This window comes from Aptenodytes forsteri, unplaced genomic scaffold, assembly GCF_000699145.1.
Source record: "Aptenodytes forsteri isolate BGI_AS27 unplaced genomic scaffold, ASM69914v1 Scaffold183, whole genome shotgun sequence".
In the NCBI taxonomy this organism is placed as follows: domain Eukaryota; kingdom Metazoa; phylum Chordata; class Aves; order Sphenisciformes; family Spheniscidae; genus Aptenodytes; species Aptenodytes forsteri.
This window is the reverse complement of record NW_008795918.1, coordinates 916,005-934,173: the sequence shown is the minus strand read 5'-3', so window position 1 is coordinate 934,173 and position 18,169 is coordinate 916,005. Positions and strand designations below refer to the sequence as shown.

Below are 18,169 nucleotides of genomic sequence, written 5' to 3'. Positions count from 1 at the left end.
GCCAGTTTCTCCAGGAGAATGCTGTGGGAAATGGTGTCAAAGGCTTTACTAAAGTCTGGGTAGACAACATCCACAGCCTTTCCCTCATCCACTAAGCGGGTGACCTTGTCATAGAAGGAGATCAGGTTAGTCAAGCAGAACCTGCCTTTCATAAACCCGTGCTGACTGGGCCTGATCACCTGGTTGTCCTGTACATGCCGCGTGAATGGCACTCAAGATGATCTGCTCCATAACCTTCCCTGGCACCGAGGTCAGACTGACAGGCCTGTAGTTCCCCATCTGACTGTGCTTGTAGACCATGGGTGATGGCTCTTCACAGAGCCCTGCTCTTAGTGTAGGAGAGATGTTAGCAACCAGGGCTGCTGCTTATCACTTGAGCATCAGCTGTGCTTCCTTTCCACTTACCTCCTGTTCTTCAGGTGCTTGGTAATTCTTCTAAAGTTGGGGGAAAAAATAGTAGCAGAGACATTTGCAGAATAAATGTAAATGACAAAAAGGTGTGTCAAAGGCAAATACTGCCTGCTGTAATGGCCCTAGTGTCATAATGAGGTCAGTAATGTATGTGGGAAGAGAAATACAGTGGCAATGCATTAGGCACCCGGAGTGTCTGCCATATCAGGACATGTTAGCCTAAAGGTCAAAACCTGATATATTTAAAAGGAGGGAGACTTTTACCTCCTTGATCTTGATACTCCTGTGAGGAATAAGAAACTAGATGCTTTCCTTATAAAACAAGGAGTGGGCGGCAAAATAAGGAGAGTAAATGGCAAGAAGATGCTACTACAGAGGGAAATAAAAAAGCTTATATTTCTCTCTAACTTTTTACAGTAGCAGCCCTACAAACTGCTGTGTCATAAATTATAAAAAGTAATTAGAGAAGGCCAGTAGGAAACTGTGAAAGCAATACTCTGAGCCAACTAAGCAAAATGATTAGCTTCAAATGTGTCTGCCAAGATAGGAGTGGTACAATTCAGACATCGCAAAACTGAAAATATTTTTCAGTTGCTGCACTACACTGCAGCAAGCCTGAGAAAAGATTAGAAATAGAGATTTCCTTCATTAAAACAGACTTCTCTGGTACATAGTCTAACATTATTATTCTCGAGAATGATCTGGTCAGATAAAATTTTGTATCCCATAATTTTCCATTTACATCTAGCAAGCAATACTATAGATACTGCAGAGATTCGGAATGGTGCATGGTGGGATGGTGCACAGGTTGTAAACTGCTTCCCTTGCAAAAATGATGGCTTCTTTTTAACACGACGCTCTGGACTTGTACATTTAAATCACAGCAGACTACAGATTGGTAAAACTGAAATAGGGAAACTGTAGTCTCTTCATCTTCTCATCTTAGGTGAGTTCATGCTGGATTCTGTGGCGCCAGTATCTCAGGCAACATTTTTCATACTAAACATCTGTTGTTTTGATTCCTCTGTTTAAATAGATTGGATTAGAAGGGGAGAAAAAACATCATCTCCTCCCCCTCACCATTCTGCTCTAAAGCTTAGTTACTATGAAGACAGATCTTACTTATTTGTTTCCAGAAAAGGCTTCGCTGACATGCAGTATTTGATTTTTTGGAAACTGGTTCTGACTCAGTTTTCAGCTACATCAAGATACAAGATCTAACTATTGCAAATTACATTCAGATAGGCTGCATGTAAGCTCCTCTGTAAGTCTAAATTAAGTCCACTGATTTTGATAGGCTTCGCTGTCTTAACTGACATGCTCTGGAATTACAGCAATGTAACTGAAACCAGAATCTACTTAAATCTGTGCTGTTCAGACCTAGGAAACATTTTGTTTAGTATTTTAACTGCAGGAGATAACTACTGGCCCTAGTGCAGTTTTCTGAGAAGCCACAGAGACTATGCGTTCAGGGTCTCTGTATGCTCTTAAACCTAAAGGCAAAGCCTTATTATTATTTGATTTATTATTCTTTTAAATGCTATGGATATATTAAGAGGATCACTTGCACGTTGATGCAAGATGGGAGAAAGATCTTTTGTGTAACACCAAGAACTATACTTGATCCCTGCTCCAAGTATTAAAAACCTGCTGCTGGCAAATTCCAACACCTCATCCTATGCACAAAGTCCACCAAAATAATGAACTACCAATCCAAGATCTGCTGAATGATAAGATCTCTCATCTGAAATTGAGAATGGAAGAGTCAAAGATCACTGTGATCTTACAAGCACACAAACAGACTCTGGTACCTGGTGGAACTCAGTGAAATTCAGTCAGATTTTGACTTTTTGATTTTTTTATTTTTTTTTTGCTCTTAAACCTAAAGGCAAAGCCTTATTATTATTTGATTTATTATTCTTTTAAATGCTATGGATATATTAAGAGGATCACTTGCACGTTGATGCAAGATGGGAGAAAGATCTTTTGTGTAACACCAAGAACTATACTTGATCCCTGCTCCAAGTATTAAAAACCTGCTGCTGGCAAATTCCAACACCTCATCCTATGCACAAAGTCCACCAAAATAATGAACTACCAATCCAAGATCTGCTGAATGATAAGATCTCTCATCTGAAATTGAGAATGGAAGAGTCAAAGATCACTGTGATCTTACAAGCACACAAACAGACTCTGGTACCTGGTGGAACTCAGTGAAATTCAGTCAGATTTTGACTTTTTGATTTTTTTTAATTTTTTTTTTTTTTGAAGATCAAGAAGTGTTCCCAAATTTGTATGAACCTTCAAAGATTCAGGTTAACGTTGATGCAAAACCTGGGAGGGAAAGGATGGAAGAGAGATGGAAATTTGTGCTTTTTAAATTAGAAAACAAATTACTGTATTTATTTTAACAGGGGACATTAGAAAACAGATGTTTGTTGTGAATCCAAACCATGGCGTAGTGTGAACAACTCTTCCCGCTAATGCATACCCATGCCACACCTTCCAGACTTTGGTTCAAAGTACATGTTTTCAGCAGATGCCTCCAGGTGTCCGCATCCACTGGTCGATCAGCAACGTGCCTTCAGGCTTAGAATCACACAAATGAGGGATTTATGTCACCCAGTAGCCTTCGATGCTGCAAGTATTTTAAAAAAGGAGAGTGTAGCTTATTTGTTGTTGTCATCCTCCCAATCCCCCAACAAGCTGTATATGACAGAAAGAATTCTCGATCTGGCTGGCAGACTCTACGATAACACTTTGGTTAACGCAGTAAACTTAAAACTGCTAAGCTATTCCACCAAACGTTAAGTCTATGCAGGGATGTGTGCACAGACATGGTAATGACACCATTTAGAGCGGAGAATAATTTAAGGAAGTCCTCCTCTTTGATGCTGAATAGATTCAGAAAACAATAACACAATTCCAACACTAGATATCATTTTTTGGTCTTCTCAAATTATACAAATGACTGAGACTGCCCTGTTGAAAGTAACTAGTATTTGTTAGTGGCAGGAAAAATGATGCCATTTTCACGTATTCATATTCTACATATCAGTACATACTGACACTGCTTATGATCCTTAGGTTTATCTCTAATTTGGCATCCAGCTCTGCATCAGATGTTACCACATACTCATCTTCATTCTTTGGTGAGCTTGTTTCAATTTCCAATATTTCTTCTGCATTTTGTCAACCACTGGCCGGTCTTTTGACCTGTCTTGTGTGCAGAAATCCACGAGATAGCTCTGTGTGTGCATGTGTGTGTAACAAACTCAAATGTTTTTCAACAACTGGGATAGAGATAGAGTTAAAGGAGAGCAATTAAGTCAGTGAGCATTTCCTGAATGCTCTTCCAAGTGATCTCAACTGTCTTTCACATGCAGTTTACAGCAGCTGTGGTCTGACTGAAGATCAGAACTTCCTTACTCTAAATTTATAGACCATAGACAATAGAAAGTGTGATGAGGGGCACCCTTTTGGATAAGCAGTCTAGACTATTGGGATCTTTTGCTATAATTAGCATTTCATATTTCTCCATACAGCTTTTCGTGAATTCTGGTTTGCATTTAGAGATGGTTTCAAACATTTAAAGAAATTTCTTCGCTTAAATTATAAGCTGAAAGTCTCAGTAGCAATCACAGAGCGTTTGTTTTGATGTTTGTTTAGTTTTACAGACATTTAAACTCATACTAAGATCCCTGTTGGTCACAGGCTACTAGTTGCCCAATGGAATAAATTGCAAAGATATGCAAAGTTGACAGTTTGAAGCTTTGAATATGAATATTGTAACTGATACAGAAATGTATATTTTTGTGGTTTCAGTTACGTTTTCAGCATTCCATACAGTACATGTCTTGATTTGGACGTCTTGGTAGACTCATCCAGACTGAGCAGCTGCCTTCCCTAAACCAGGCTCAGCCAGCTTCTCACTGGCAGCTGAAAAGCCACTCATTTCATGCAATTTACAGGACAATTTAAATTGTTTTTCATGACAATTAATTTTAACCCAAGTTTTGCCCCTAATTTGAGATGTCTGCCAACATGCTTACATCAAACAAAATTGGTGATTCTATGTCGATGGGGCATTTTTGGCATATGAATTGCAACATCAGCTACTGTACCTTGTTGCTATCCAGCAAAGTAGTCTGTGCAGCTCACTGTATCTGTGTGCTTCTCTCACCTGAGTTGGCCAAGCAGGAGTCAACTGCAGGGAAAGCCGAAGCTTATGCTGGCGTTGGTGCTAAACCAGCAAAATAGCCATTCTGTTTGCTTGGATGCTGGGCTAGAAATCAAGGGTAGGTTACAGTTCTGCCTGTCAGAACGGGATCTTCAGCCTTGCTCTCTGAAAAGCTGTCTTCCTCAGCCATTTAACTGTCATACAGAGGTGTAACGGGGATAGCGTGACAGGACAACCTGCCACAATTATGCATTCTCAAAGCATGCTTAGTAAAACTTACAGGTAAACAATAACTAATCCTACCAAATGTGAATACCTTTTTTTTTTTTTAAATGTGAATACCTTTTTTTTTTTTTGTAAACAAACAAGGAAACAAAAAGATGCAATAAAACAAATAATAGCATTAAATGAAGCAGGGTGATAATCCATAAACTGTATTCACCCCTGGACTGGGGCCTGTGAGGGCCAGCTTGGCAGTCCCATTCTGACATAGAGTAGAAATCCAAGGCAAGTGTGTTGACCTAGTTCACATTAAGTATTTAATCTGACAAGACCTTTCACCTTTCCCACAGCAGGGGAAAAGAGCACATGCTAAAATTTCAGTGAGGTCATGGAACGGATCTCCCCAAATCTGACCCATGACTACTTTTTTTTTTTTTAAAGAAACATATTTAGAATCACACAATCTTGGAAATAACTTTGTAGCCTCCATTAACTCAGTGATGAGAAAAACATTAAAAATTCTGAAATTCTTGTTACTTAAACATGGATATAAGTTTAAGTTGATAATTAACAAGACTTAGATCAACCTAAGAGTGTAAGAAAAGTGTGTCTTTTTCCTTTGGGGAATCTCTGCATATGCCTATCTAGCACTTTCTGTTGCAGAAATGTCACAGAAAACGCAGGAGAAAACCTCCCATCTCAGGAGTTTTCACGAAGAGTGTATTCCTTTTTCTATGTAAGTTTTTCCTTCCAAGCTCTGTGAAATATTTTTGTTTAAATTGTAGAAGTCACTTTAAGCATATGTAGTTAGATCTATTTCCTAATGGATGTGTGCTGAAATTTAGGGAAGTACGTTGAGTTTATACTGGAAATTTATCAGCCTATACAAAACTCATTAAACTTCCTATAAGTTTATTTTCATTAAGGAAAAACCTCACCACCAGGCTATGGGCTGTATGTTGAAAGGAATAGGCAGAGCAGCGCCAGCTGGAGATCTGCATCCTTGCCCCAAACTCATAAAATATGCAGTCTAAGAAACCCACCGTCTCCTGTCAGCCTGTCCTCACCTCTCACCTCTGCCTCCAGAGCGTACGGTGCACTCCTCAGCAGCTCGCACTCAGAGAAGAGGGTCCAGCAGCAAAGCATGTGACCGAGGAGCAGGTATCTGAGGTGAGTTTGGGGGTCTCAAAGCCGTGACCGGCACGTGGGTTGAGGCTGCCGTCCACAGTGCTGTGGGGGAGCTGACATGCCCTTCCCTGGTGGGGCTCTGCATGGTTTATGGAAAAGGTGCTGACCTTGTGGGTGGTACCACGGTGAATGGCATTAACCACACATGCTGATTTAGGTTGTGTGTCACTTTCACTGGAACATTTACTGTGTCCTTCCCCTTCCCCTTGTTTTTAACTCAATCTCCTAGCTGATTGGAGATGGCAATCTTCCAGAAGCAAAGATAAAAGTCTCAAAGCGAGAAGAAAGCTGAAAGAACCAGCTGGGAAAAAAGCAAACACGTGAACAGAAAATGCAAGTGTGACACTAAACCAAGGACCAAGCAGGTGAACCCTTGTCTCAGACTAACGCTTTTAACGTGTGTTTTAATGCATGATGTTGTTTGAACTCTATTTAGAGGCAGCATATGTGCGCTAGTAAAGTTAACAGTTTATGCCAGGTGTCAGTGCAGAATGAAAAGATGAAATAGAACAATTTATTGCACAACCTCTCAAAAACAAACCCATCCCCATTGATACAAAAAATGAGTAAAGCTTGCAGTAGTTGACTATTGTCTTTATTCCCCTTATTTGTAATATCACTTTGACGTTTAAGGAAAACTAGCTGTTAGTACATAAAAGTTCTTTACTGTTCTATATTATGCTACCAGGGCACTACAAATATGCAGAAATGGTTTTTTTAGGGGGGAAAAAAGAAGCATTTTTGTGAGTAGAATCACTGTCAGCACCTTGATTCTGGAAGACTAAGTTCGTTTTTGACTCGGTTCTTTTGCAATTTTAAAATCAACTCGTGCTAACCATTCTAATTTCACATCATTACCTTAAATGAACTGCATGTTTGGAAGAAAACAAATATTCTTATTAAAATGTTTTAATTGAGATTACAGAGTATCCAAAGAACTGTCAGTCAGCCAAATCTAAAAAGTATTTTTGTAGGTTCTAGGATAATTTCTAGACAGCGGTAATACAGATGCATTCCAAAAATATGTTGTACTTATGCTGGTATCACTTCATAGTGTTAATATGGTTTACTTAGTTGCTTCTTTCCATCTGACACAGTACTTTTCCAAATAAGAGAACACAAAGTGAGAGGAGGTGTAAAAACCCTCCTGCTTCTGAACCGTGGTCTACCAAAACCTACCTTCGTAGTTACACTCTGTATATTTACTACAGGTGACAAGTGTAGTAGATCTAATGGATTCAGTGTTTGAAACTGAAACAATTAATGCCAGCTGGGATTTCTTAAGTCTAAATAATATTAATCTTTCTGAGATAAGCTGACAGTCCAAGTGACATGACCTTTTTAAAAAGTATTCTTTAAATCTTTCTAGGAAGGCAAGAAAACGGTATTAAGGTTACCTATCTTGCATTCATGAGTCTTTAGAGATATGCATAGAAGAGAACCCGCTTATTTTTATCAACTACTTCATTGCCTGGAGGTGCTCCACAGCTATCTGACTGTAAAATACCACAGTAATTCTAAAAGCTATGCTCAAGCATAATTTATCTGAAAGAAAAACTGAAAAACGAGTAATAAAATGGGTGTTTCTTATAATACACAAAATAGCTCAAGACTTTAGATTAAATGGTCACTGAGAGTCTTGAAGAGAAATGAAGCAAACTAGTTTCCAAACTTCCTTCACTGTCTTGCTTTCCACTGAAAACATCTCCAAACTTTACTTGGTTAAGACCTCCAAAAGTCGGGTATACTGGATCAAGGATTACCTAAAGAGGCTATTACTCTCTTCTGTTTTCATACTGAAAAATTACTAGAGATTTTTTTAAACTTTCATGAATATTAGCCAACGATTGCTAGAATAGACTGGCATATCCACAAATGTGCATGTGAAATTATACAAATCTCCAATAGCGGGGAGGAAGGAATGCTGCATGTTCCAGCACATACTAAATTCCTGCTCAAAAAACACTTTAGATTTTTGGTAGGTTTACAAAACAAAATAGTTATTCACGCCATATTTGCAAGTTCCAGTTTGTGGAGTAAATAGAAGGCGATGTTTTAAAGGAATGAAGTTTAAATAAGAAAAAAATATAATTAGTTGCTATACTAAGGTATGAATAGCATATATTGTTTTAGAAAGGATGAAGCACATACTAAGAACATGCACATGGATAAGAAGATGATGGCAAGACAACTAATTCCTTGCAAGCAGCATTTGTAAATAAGGGTTAGTCTATTAGTTGCAGTACATTACTTGCAAGGCCAAGGGATCAGAGATCCCTCCCCCGTATCCTTGCCGTTTTCTCCATAGTTTTGCTGTTCTGGCATTTCCTAAACTGCTTACTCAGGACTTGTCCATATTGTAAACCTGGAGGTGAGAGTTTTCACTCTTCAGAGAAAAATTACTAACCTTGCAATTTAAGCATTTGACTTGATTGTGCTGTACAGGTCTTACATTTATTGAAAACTAAGACGTTAGTGAGGATATTCAAGTTTGGTTTCCACATTGTTAAACTACCTGCTGGTTTAACATCACATATATGGCATCTAACAAACTGCAGCAATAGCTTTTTCATTTAAATGCTGAATTAAAAGCAAGACCACCAGCAGCAAAAATGAGCATGTTTGGATAGTACTTATCCTCTATCAACCTACAAGCTATTGCAACTTTTTGTATCCGTTCTTTCTAGGAACAAATTAATTTTTCTTCTGCCTTCTCTGATGATCCTCCACTTGTTTCTATAGATCTGCTGCTTTTTAGGAGTAAGATACCACATTAATTGTACTGCAACATAACATGTACTGTGGCACAAGGCAGGCACGTTCTTACGAAGTAATTTACAGCCCTAACTTATGAGCAACAAAAAAATTGAATGTTTCATCTGCTAGTAAATTGTCAAGTTCCTTTATATCATACCATTTGTACTGCAAACATACTATGTCTTCATCCCAGAAAGAAGCCTGGGTTCATCAATTAAGGACATAATTGTAAGAACTGCCAACAGCCATACTGAAAGGAGAGTTGAAGTCTGATTTTTATCTGAAGTGAGGCACTAAACCAATGAACTGTAGATAAAAACTTTATTTTTTTTCAAGGGAAAGCAGGTAAACTCAAAAAATAATTTAGTCCAGTGAGTAATTTTTCTGTAAGTAGCAGTTTACTCCTTATTAAAAGGGCTATACAAATAGTCACTTAGAAGATGTTAATTCAAAGCCATCAAAAAGGGAGGAAACACCTCCCTTTGCTTTGTTTCACACTAAACACATTCGTAACTGCTTGTTACCATTTTTCTGTGACAAATATGGATATAGGTTACCAATACAAAAAACAGGAACAACAGCTCTCTGAGCAACAAAAAACTCCTTTCTTCAGCTGTTGGTTGTGTAGGGATGCTAACAGAGAGTGACTGCTGCAAAAACCTTTTTTTAAAAAAAAGTCTTCTGGCTGTCGACCTTCATGCTCCAACATCAGAGGCTGTAGCTGGGTATCTGTAGCAATACAGTTTGTTGTCTGCACCTCCACTCAATAGCAGCTGATGAGGGGAAAAGAAAACTGTGATTAACATCAGAACTAAGCAAAATACCTACACAAAAGTTGAGGACTCTGATTTTCTTTCTTTTGAAGACATAAAAAGAAGTAATGAATAATGAACTGTTAATGCATGACTAAAACCCAGAATCAAAGTGCAGAAGCAAGCTTGTGTCTTACCCTCCTCCTAAAATTAGAAGCAAAGTTTTTGCAGGAAAATTTCTAAAGCTTTTCCCGCCTTTTACTGAGAACAGGAGCCACACTGAGAATCTTGAACATTAACAAAATGGTTTTTTCCCATTTTATACATGTGTGTACCACTACAGTAGCAGAACAGCTTGCAGAGAGGATTATATAGTTCCCCCCTTCTACATGTACTGCCATGCCCCAGCTGTCGGTTCATGCTGCTGCTTTAGTCTCCATGGCAGCAAATGGTACCTCGGAACATGTATTTTCTCAGCAAGGTGTGATGCTGTTCTCGTGTCTCTCCTTGTTTGGAATATCAGTGTAACGCCCACTTAATGCTACAGAGCTTAAACGCCCATCCTACTCCTTTGCACAGTAGCATGGGGAAGTGCTGCAGTGCGTATGACAGTAACACCCAGTATCAACCACAGCACAACGAAAACTTCCTGTTCTCTTCTGTCTTTAAGCATAAAGGAAAAAATAGTCCATGACTGCTTTTAGCCCTCTTCCTAACCACCACGCATGTAAATTGAGTAACTCGCTCTTCAGATTCTTACCCCTGCTTCTGTCCAGTCCACACACAAAACCTTGTCTTCATGAGCAGCCAAGTCATACAGAGGAGCTTTGCAACTGGTAAAACACAGGTATTTACAGTCACACGTTTGAAGTTACGTGAGTAATCACAGAAAACAAAATTGGTCCCTGGAAGAAATACTATCACGATGCTATCAAACAGATGTGGTCTAGCAGTTATAAACACTTTCAGAGAGTACAGATATCTACCATCTGTGATGTTTTCTCTGCTTTCTCCAGAGCTGATCACATCAGTGTTAACCTCTCCTACATCCCCAAAGAGAAAAGCAGCAACATTTTTCACCTGCTTGCAAACTACCTTGAGACTGAAATTTAATCAATCTGCTTGTTAGGAACAGTTTATTATATAGTCTCCTTCTTCCATGTGTGGCTGCTGCTCGACTGTGTGTGTTTTCCAGAAAAGCCATTTATGTCTTCTGAATGCAAACCATTTCATTGCTTGGAAATTTGTAATGAAAGGTCTGAAGAGAGTATTAAGTGAAACTTCACACTGTTAGGCACACTCCTTAGAAAGAGAATGTATTTTGTTCCTTTAAATAGAGGAATGGTTAGCAGACCTTCTGCTGTTCCTAATCCCAGGAGCAATGTTATGGTTGCTGCCTTCTGCACGTCAGTCGATGCTGCTGTTAATGCCAGCTAAGTCCCGTGTTGGAACGCCATACAGCTCTCACAGATGTTAAGCCACAGGTCCTCTGGTAGACTACAAATATTTTTCTCCCTTTTGTTATACGCTTGACTCCTAAAACCTAGAGGATTTTCACAAATGCCACAGGAGTTTCCAATGAATGTCTCAGACTGCTTTTACTATTTCGTTAGGTTAACTGACCCTGTAAGCTTACATGCCTTTTGAACAGCAAAGGACACGTTTATTTTACCTCCTTGTGTCCCAGAGCTTCACAATGTTGTCCAGAGAACCAGAGATCAGCTGATGCTCATGGGTGGGGGACCACTTCACAGATGTCACCCAGCCTGTGTGAGATGTCAGAGACAGGAGAACCAAGGAGCCATCTGAACAGAAAAAGAGGACAAAAAAGACATCAGTAGATGCCAGCTGAAACCGGCACTTTTAAGATGCATACAAAATCCAGTGAGAAAAGCAGCCAGCAACATATTTGTGTTCAAGGTAAGTGTTTCTCCCACCAGTAATTCTGACTTCAAAAATCAAGGTGAACTTTAAAGAAAGCAAACAAAAATATAAGCCACAAGTTCTGGGGGGAAAAAAAACCCAAACAAACAAAAATCAAAATGTATTTTCTTGTCACTAAACTCTGTTTTCAAAGATGTTTGAAAAAAGCAAACAAAAAAAGCGCTTTTGTTATTACATGTAAGATAATACTGTTAAACTCTGGATTAGATTTATAGAAGCAAAACAAGTAAACATGTCTATGAATTACATCTGGTAGGCTCGGTCAGAAGTTATCCGCAATCCTGTCAGACGTGGCACAGCTATATCATAACAAAGTGACCACTATTTCACTTTAATGATGGTCCGACCAACTTAGGTGTGAACCTTACAAAAAAAAAAAAGTTCAGGCCTGCAACTTCAGTTGAACATTCATTAGTAAGTTAAAAAAAAACCAAACAAAGGGAAAACCTAAGATGAGTTAGTTTTCTAAATTATTAGGTAAGAAATCAAAAGAAGTCTTACACCAGATTACGGAAAACAGACCTAACCTTTGTATTTAATAAAAGCCCCCGAACGGCTTGTTTCAAGCAGAGGGACCAGGAAAGAGTTTGTGAGATGTCTCCCAACAGAAAGAAGTTCTGATTTTTGAAAAAACAACGTGGAGAACATCCATGTTTTAGCCTACCTTTGCTGCGAGGATCCCATAGTCTAATATGTCTGTCAGTGCTCCCGGATGCGAGGCGTCGACACAGTGGTGAGTAGGAGACAGAATTAAACACTTTGTTTCCTGTCTGTCAGAAAAGAAAACAGTAACTCTAAGAGAGGAGCTACTATTTTGCACAACTTTTTTCTTTGAGCTGGACTTCAGCTGAACCTACAAAGTATAATGATCTCACCAAAGTTGATTTGAGATCTCCAGTCTCAGCGTCCCAGAGTTTAATGGTGTGGTCCCATGATGCGCTGCAAATTTCTTCAGCATCTGACCACAGCACAGAGGAGACAGCTTCTGTGTGGCCAGAGAGGGTTGCCAGGGGAGTCTAGAATTTAAAGGTGAGAGGAGATTAGACTGAATATCATCAAAAAATCTATTATTTCAACAAGTAAAAATACGTGACTGATCAGCCTGAGACATATCACCAGAAGTTTTCATATAGTCACTTCTAACAAAGAGAAATTATGTTGTGGGGCCACACCTCTAAAATAAAATCCTGGACAAACTTGGAGCTCATCTTACCCTTGTTAGTCCCAACTGTTCAGTTTTCTGCTTCTTCCGTGGTCTGTTAGCTGCTTCTTCCATTTCATCCTCTTCATCCGTAGGTACTGTGACAGAAGACAGTCAGACTCGATCTAGAGGTTTTTGAACTGCATTTCCATATAAGTAATTAAGCAAAACCCCGTATTTACAGTACCTAACCTGTCTATGATTCACGAATATTTTAACCTTACACCTCTGATCAGATCAGTATTATCTCCATTTTGAGCAAGAGGAACATGAATACAAATTAAGTGATATTCTCCAGGTCACGCAGTTTTAAAATGAAGTCGCAATGAATTTAAGACCATTCTTGCTCATCCTTACTCATGGAAAATTCCAACAGTAATTCAGGTGTGTGATAAACACAACCTTTCTTTTAGATACAACACCTACGTATATACTCCCAAACTGAAAGAATATGACTTGGAACAGTGAAAGAAAGCATTCAGATCAAATGAGATTAGTCTACATTTTTCCTAGAAAAGACCTGGTCATCTTACTGTCCTCCATATTATGGTGTCAATAATAGGACAGGAAAATAACCCACAAACTTGATTTGTAAGAAGTCTATACTCAAACCTGCACATTTATATAAATCCATTAAAAACAAATGAAAGACAAAGTACTGTGTTCTGAATAAAATAAACATCAGCACGCAGTTGACAACCGTATCTGAAATTGTGTTACTGACCAAAAAAGTAACAATATAGTGATATATAGCCTTACAAAGCTTACAAAAAAAAAGTTCTAGCTTGCTTTTAATATTACAGACTCAAATTTTCTTAAAGAAAAAGGTATTCAGATAGCCATCTTTCAGGCTGTTGTAAGTACAGGTTTTTTTAAGCCAGTGAAGAATTCCAGCTCATACTTATCCTACCTGCAGACCAGATCTTTAACATCTTATCCCAGGATCCACTGCAGAACTGTATGAACAGAAACATTTTGTTAAAAGTTGATCCAGACAGACCTTGTAAGCCATACTAAATACACTTCCTACTTGAAAAATTAACCAATGGGTTATAACACACGAACAGCGCTGGGCTCTTCAAAGAAAAAAACTAAATGTTTGGCATAGATCAAATTATTCTTTTTCCTTCCTTTGCAGGAAAAATATCTACAAAATATCTCTTTATTTCCTGTCTGATATTGAGTCAAGCTGGGAGCGATGACTCCACCTTTGGTGTGAGTGCTCTTAACTGTTGAATTCCTGGATAAAGGGAAAAGCCCCCTTCGACCACCTGCTTTTTCTGAGTATCACTCTGGAAATTTTTTTCCCCACCAAAACTACTGTGAAAATTTAGGTCAAATTTGAAAATAGTTCATTATAATGCAAAATTCACATGCGTTAAAAGTAAAATTTAATTAAAAATAAACATTCAACTACACTCACAGAAGTCAAAAGCAGCAGTATAATGACTTGTGCTCTCTAAAGTCACCTTCAGCTTTTTGTGATATTAGAGGTTAAGTGCATCACTTTGAAAAGATGGCCTAGTGTTGATGTAGCACTCCTAATCCTCAATAATCACCATTTGTAACAAGACTGGAAACTTATCAGTGTGTCAGTCATAATAACATGATGACTAGTACCTATGCAGGGACAAAAAGATGATTTTTGAGATACGGGCTGCTAACATCCTAAAAGACAAAGGTTTTTTTCCGGGAGTCACTCACTTTAGTTCTCGTGCAATCAACAGCTATGGAGTCCACACTCCCAGCGTGTCCCCTGCAGCAGTGAAGGGCTTTCACTTTGTTTTTCTCCACGTTCCACTCCCATAGCAGGACAGTTTGGTCCATAGAAGCACTGAGTAACAGGCACGATAAACTATCTGCGGAAGAAAAAAAGTCATGCTCGTACCCAACTCGGCTTTCCAAAGTATAATTATTCTAGTCAAAGAAATAGCAGATATATCGAAACTCATACATATCTCAGTTTACCTCATGTTACCCTGCAAGCACAATTAATATAAATATACATACCAATATTTGTTAAAGACGACTGCAAATGGATAGACAACGTACATGTTAAACTAACTACACTCATTACTGTTAAAGGACTGTTTTACTCGCACCACGACTTCATTTCTAACACCACTGACAGAGATTGAAATAATTGTAGCATTTAGATAATTAAATATTCATGGTTGAGGAATGCTGACATTTCTCCCCCAATAAATCAAACTATTACTGCTCCCCTAATACATATACTGACCTTGCTTCACCCATGCCACATCCTTCACTACTTCTGTATGCCCAGCTATTGTCATGATGGATTTTCCTTCCAAAGACCAGATTCGAGCAGTCTGATCGTAGCAGCCAGTTAATATCCTACAGGGTACGGAATTTGAAAGATTATTGTCTTTTTAAAACCAACAATGTTTTTATGAAAAAAAGCCTCAACCAGAAACTTGGAAAAATATTAGCATAGTAACTGGTTAGCTGAAACTAATTCAAAATATAGCTACTTTGTGTGTTTTAAAAAAAAAAAAAGTTTGGAAAAGTAAAAAAATCTTTTTGTTACAGAGCAAAGCTTCTTTAAAACCTACAACTGCAAGGCTAGGAGTACAGGCCAAAAAGAAAAGCAATGAGAGTACTGCATATTCTGGTAGGTGAGACTTAAGATAGCTTACATCATTTAAAATAAAAGATAATTTGTTGTTCATGGTATGTTACCAGAGGATCTCAAAGCATTTTCAAACTATTACTTAATATAGGAACATTGCCTAGTTGATTGGAAAATGAATGTGAAAATACAGTAGAAAAGGACAATTATGGTTGTTTGGTTTTTTTTAAAAGAAAAGCTCTGCATAAAGGTACACTATTATATTTGTTGCTAATGAATGTCACATTTGAAGTCAAGGGTTTAAGCTAAAAAGAGAGATAAGGAAATCTTGCTGCCCTTTAAGAGAAAGAATAGTAAACAGCATTTATATTGTCCATTTGTATTAACAGTATCTCATGTTTAGTGACTCTAGCTGTTTTCTACTTGTGTTAAAGTCACTGTCAGCACAGAATAGAGGTGTTGAAACTGAACTGCTTGCAAAAGCAAGTAGCTGACTGACTTGACAGGTTAAAAAAAATAAAACAAAAACAGAGCAAAGAGGGGGGAAAAAAAACCCCAAACAGATTATTAAAGAGACAGAATACCACTCCATTTGACACCATGGACTCCTCTGCACACAACAGGAATAAGCAAGACAAAACTTAGAATTGGCTTAGTGTGGTACCATTCTTCAGTGGCTTGAACAGAACTGATCCAGTCATCATGGAAGATGCATTCCTCTGGCTGAGGGGCCATATATTTCTCCACATACTCTATTTCCACCACTTCTTCCTGAGCTCACAGACAAAATACTTATTTAGTGCGGGTTTATTTTTTTTTATCAATAACAGTAATATTTAACTGTAGTGTGGTGCAAATACACAAGTTTATTGGGCAAAGATCTTGGTATCCAAGTCCTTTGCCACATTAGTGGAATTAAAGTCTTTAGAAAAAAGTGTCTGAATTGTATCGCTTTCCATATTTTTATCAAGTTACTATTAATAGCAAGCTGGGAAGCAAAAGCAAGTAATTTCACTCTTCTCAGGTTCCTCTTTTTCTGTATTTACCCATAGAAAACTGGTGTCTAAAATACTTCACAACATTTTCTAGAGGTTATACTAACCTCCCCCATTATCTAAGAGAGTTGGAGACAAAAATATATTAATGATGAACTGAGTAAGACAAGAATTTCCCCTCTGAACTGTATACAGACAACAGACTGGATAACGATGTTCCTTGCACTGCTCAGTCCCATACTCTCTAATCACTTTGCAGTTCAGAACAGATATATACACACAGGGAAATCTCCTGGGAAAGTCAGAAAAGAAATAAAACTGAGCAAGGACATCTACCTAGTCAGGATGACAGTGTAATACCTAAATCAGACTGAAGCAAACTGGCTAAGTCTGTTCTACTGTCCAAGATGGGGAAAAATTGAGTATGACTTACCGTGGAGATATTTTCCATTTCCATGTGCGTGACCAGTGGCATACGCAAGAACTGGCCATTGATAAGGAAGTCAAATTCCACATATTTGTGATCCGCTGAAACAAAGCAGGAAAAACCCATGTTCAGGTGTCACTATTTATCTGATACCATCAAGAACAGCATGATTCCATGGCTGGTTCAGGAGAATGGAGCCAGCAAGAGGTTAAAAAAGACAAAAAACCAAACAAAAAAACCCCAACAAAACAGTCGGTTTCTTCTCCCAGTTTTAAGTGGGCAGCCCATGAATTCCACAGGATTATGTGACTTAAGAGGAAGGAAAATTTGCTGTTGGGGTTCAAAGAGTTAAGTTTGCCTCTTACTGTTAACACATTATTTTCTAAATCCTTTTCTCCGTAGCTAGGTCTAATCAAACCTCAGTGGTGCTTCATCACTGTTCTGTATGGAGTTTGCCACTGCTAGCCCACATCTTTATCATCACTAGCTAGAGCCCTGTATATGAGGCAGCAATAGGAAAATCCTAAGGATTTTTGGTTCATATTTCTCCCCCTGTAATGGCATAGTTGACAAAGGCCCCACATTTCGACAACAGCATTGCACTGTGCACTAGTTTTCTATTCGAGGTTGTTTGCAATTTCATGGGTTAAAAGCAACTTGCAGAAGTCTCAGCAGGTTAAGATACAATTAGTCTAGTTTCTTACAGAAAATGGGATTTTTCAATAACATTGCACAGGTGTCTTTCCCCCGAAAATCTTTCAAGTCAGTCGGGTCCATTTCAGCTAGCATTGACAGAATGGTCGAGCTCTTCTCAAAGGCTTTCATAAAAACCAAACCTTTGGTTTCATTAGTTCTTTTGCCAGGTTTTGGGGAATACTTCCCTTCCTATCTGCTGGGGCAGCCTGATCTGTGGTGCTGGGCACACACTAATCCAGCCTTTGGAGCATTTCTCCTGGGTCTGCCCACCAGCACTGACATCTGCCGAGTTTTAGATCAAGTTCAAAGAGTGCCTTACTCTGGATAGCCAGACCGAAACAGAAGGGCAGGACCGGCTCCGGCTGAAGCCTGACCTCACCGAGGGGCCTGTGGGTATCAAGGTGCTGCTTGCGACTTTGACAGCACGTTTCTTTGGCCGGGCCCGCCCCGAGCCGTCCCGCTTGCGGCACCGTGCACTGCAACGGGTCAAGTTCAGCCAAAGCATGAACCTGACTCGCCTGGTGCGTACGGCCGCGGGGCGGCTCGTGGCAGAGCCGCAGCCGGGGGCGTGTGGTCAGAAACACGGCGATGAAGTGGAACTTGTCACCCCTCGGCAGAGCGGCTCTGAAGGAAAGGCGAACGCGCCTGCTCGGGGCTCCGCTGAGCTCCCGCTTCGGAAGGCGGGGCGGCCCGCCCCGGCACCTACCCTTGCCGGCCGCCAGCAGCTTGTTGATGAGGTGGCTGAGGTCGGTGGTCTCGGAGGCCGCGGGCACCGAGAAGGGCACATCCTCCACGGCGTACCT

At 39.3% G+C, this 18,169-nt stretch overlaps 1 protein-coding gene across 1 annotated transcript; it reads right to left on the bottom strand.

Annotated features, from left to right (window-relative positions):
• Positions 1 to 9,064: 9,064 nt before the first annotated feature.
• On the bottom strand, positions 9,065 to 18,163 carry WDR12 (WD repeat domain 12). The gene is made up of 12 exons (XM_009284644.1): positions 18,073 to 18,163; positions 16,677 to 16,771; positions 15,913 to 16,019; positions 14,898 to 15,013; positions 14,360 to 14,514; positions 13,566 to 13,611; positions 12,668 to 12,753; positions 12,330 to 12,470; positions 12,119 to 12,224; positions 11,183 to 11,315; positions 10,271 to 10,343; positions 9,065 to 9,531 (listed from the first exon to the last, which is right to left on the bottom strand). Exons 2-12 carry the CDS (start codon positions 16,716 to 16,718, stop codon positions 9,454 to 9,456), a joined length of 1,083 nt encoding a protein of 360 aa, XP_009282919.1. The 5' UTR covers positions 16,719 to 16,771; positions 18,073 to 18,163; the 3' UTR covers positions 9,065 to 9,453.
• Positions 18,164 to 18,169: the final 6 nt, after the last annotated feature.

Coding starts and splice junctions, on each gene's coding strand:
- WDR12 (XM_009284644.1), bottom strand. CDS start 16,718: ATGCCACTGGTCACGCACATGGAAATGGAAAATATCTCCACG. Junction 16,020..16,676: donor AAATGGAAAATATCTCCACG/GTAAGTCATACT, acceptor CTGTGAGCTCAG/GAAGAAGTGGTGGAAATAGA. Junction 13,612..14,359: donor TTGATTGCACGAGAACTAAA/GTGAGTGACTCC, acceptor CTGTTCATACAG/TTCTGCAGTGGATCCTGGGA.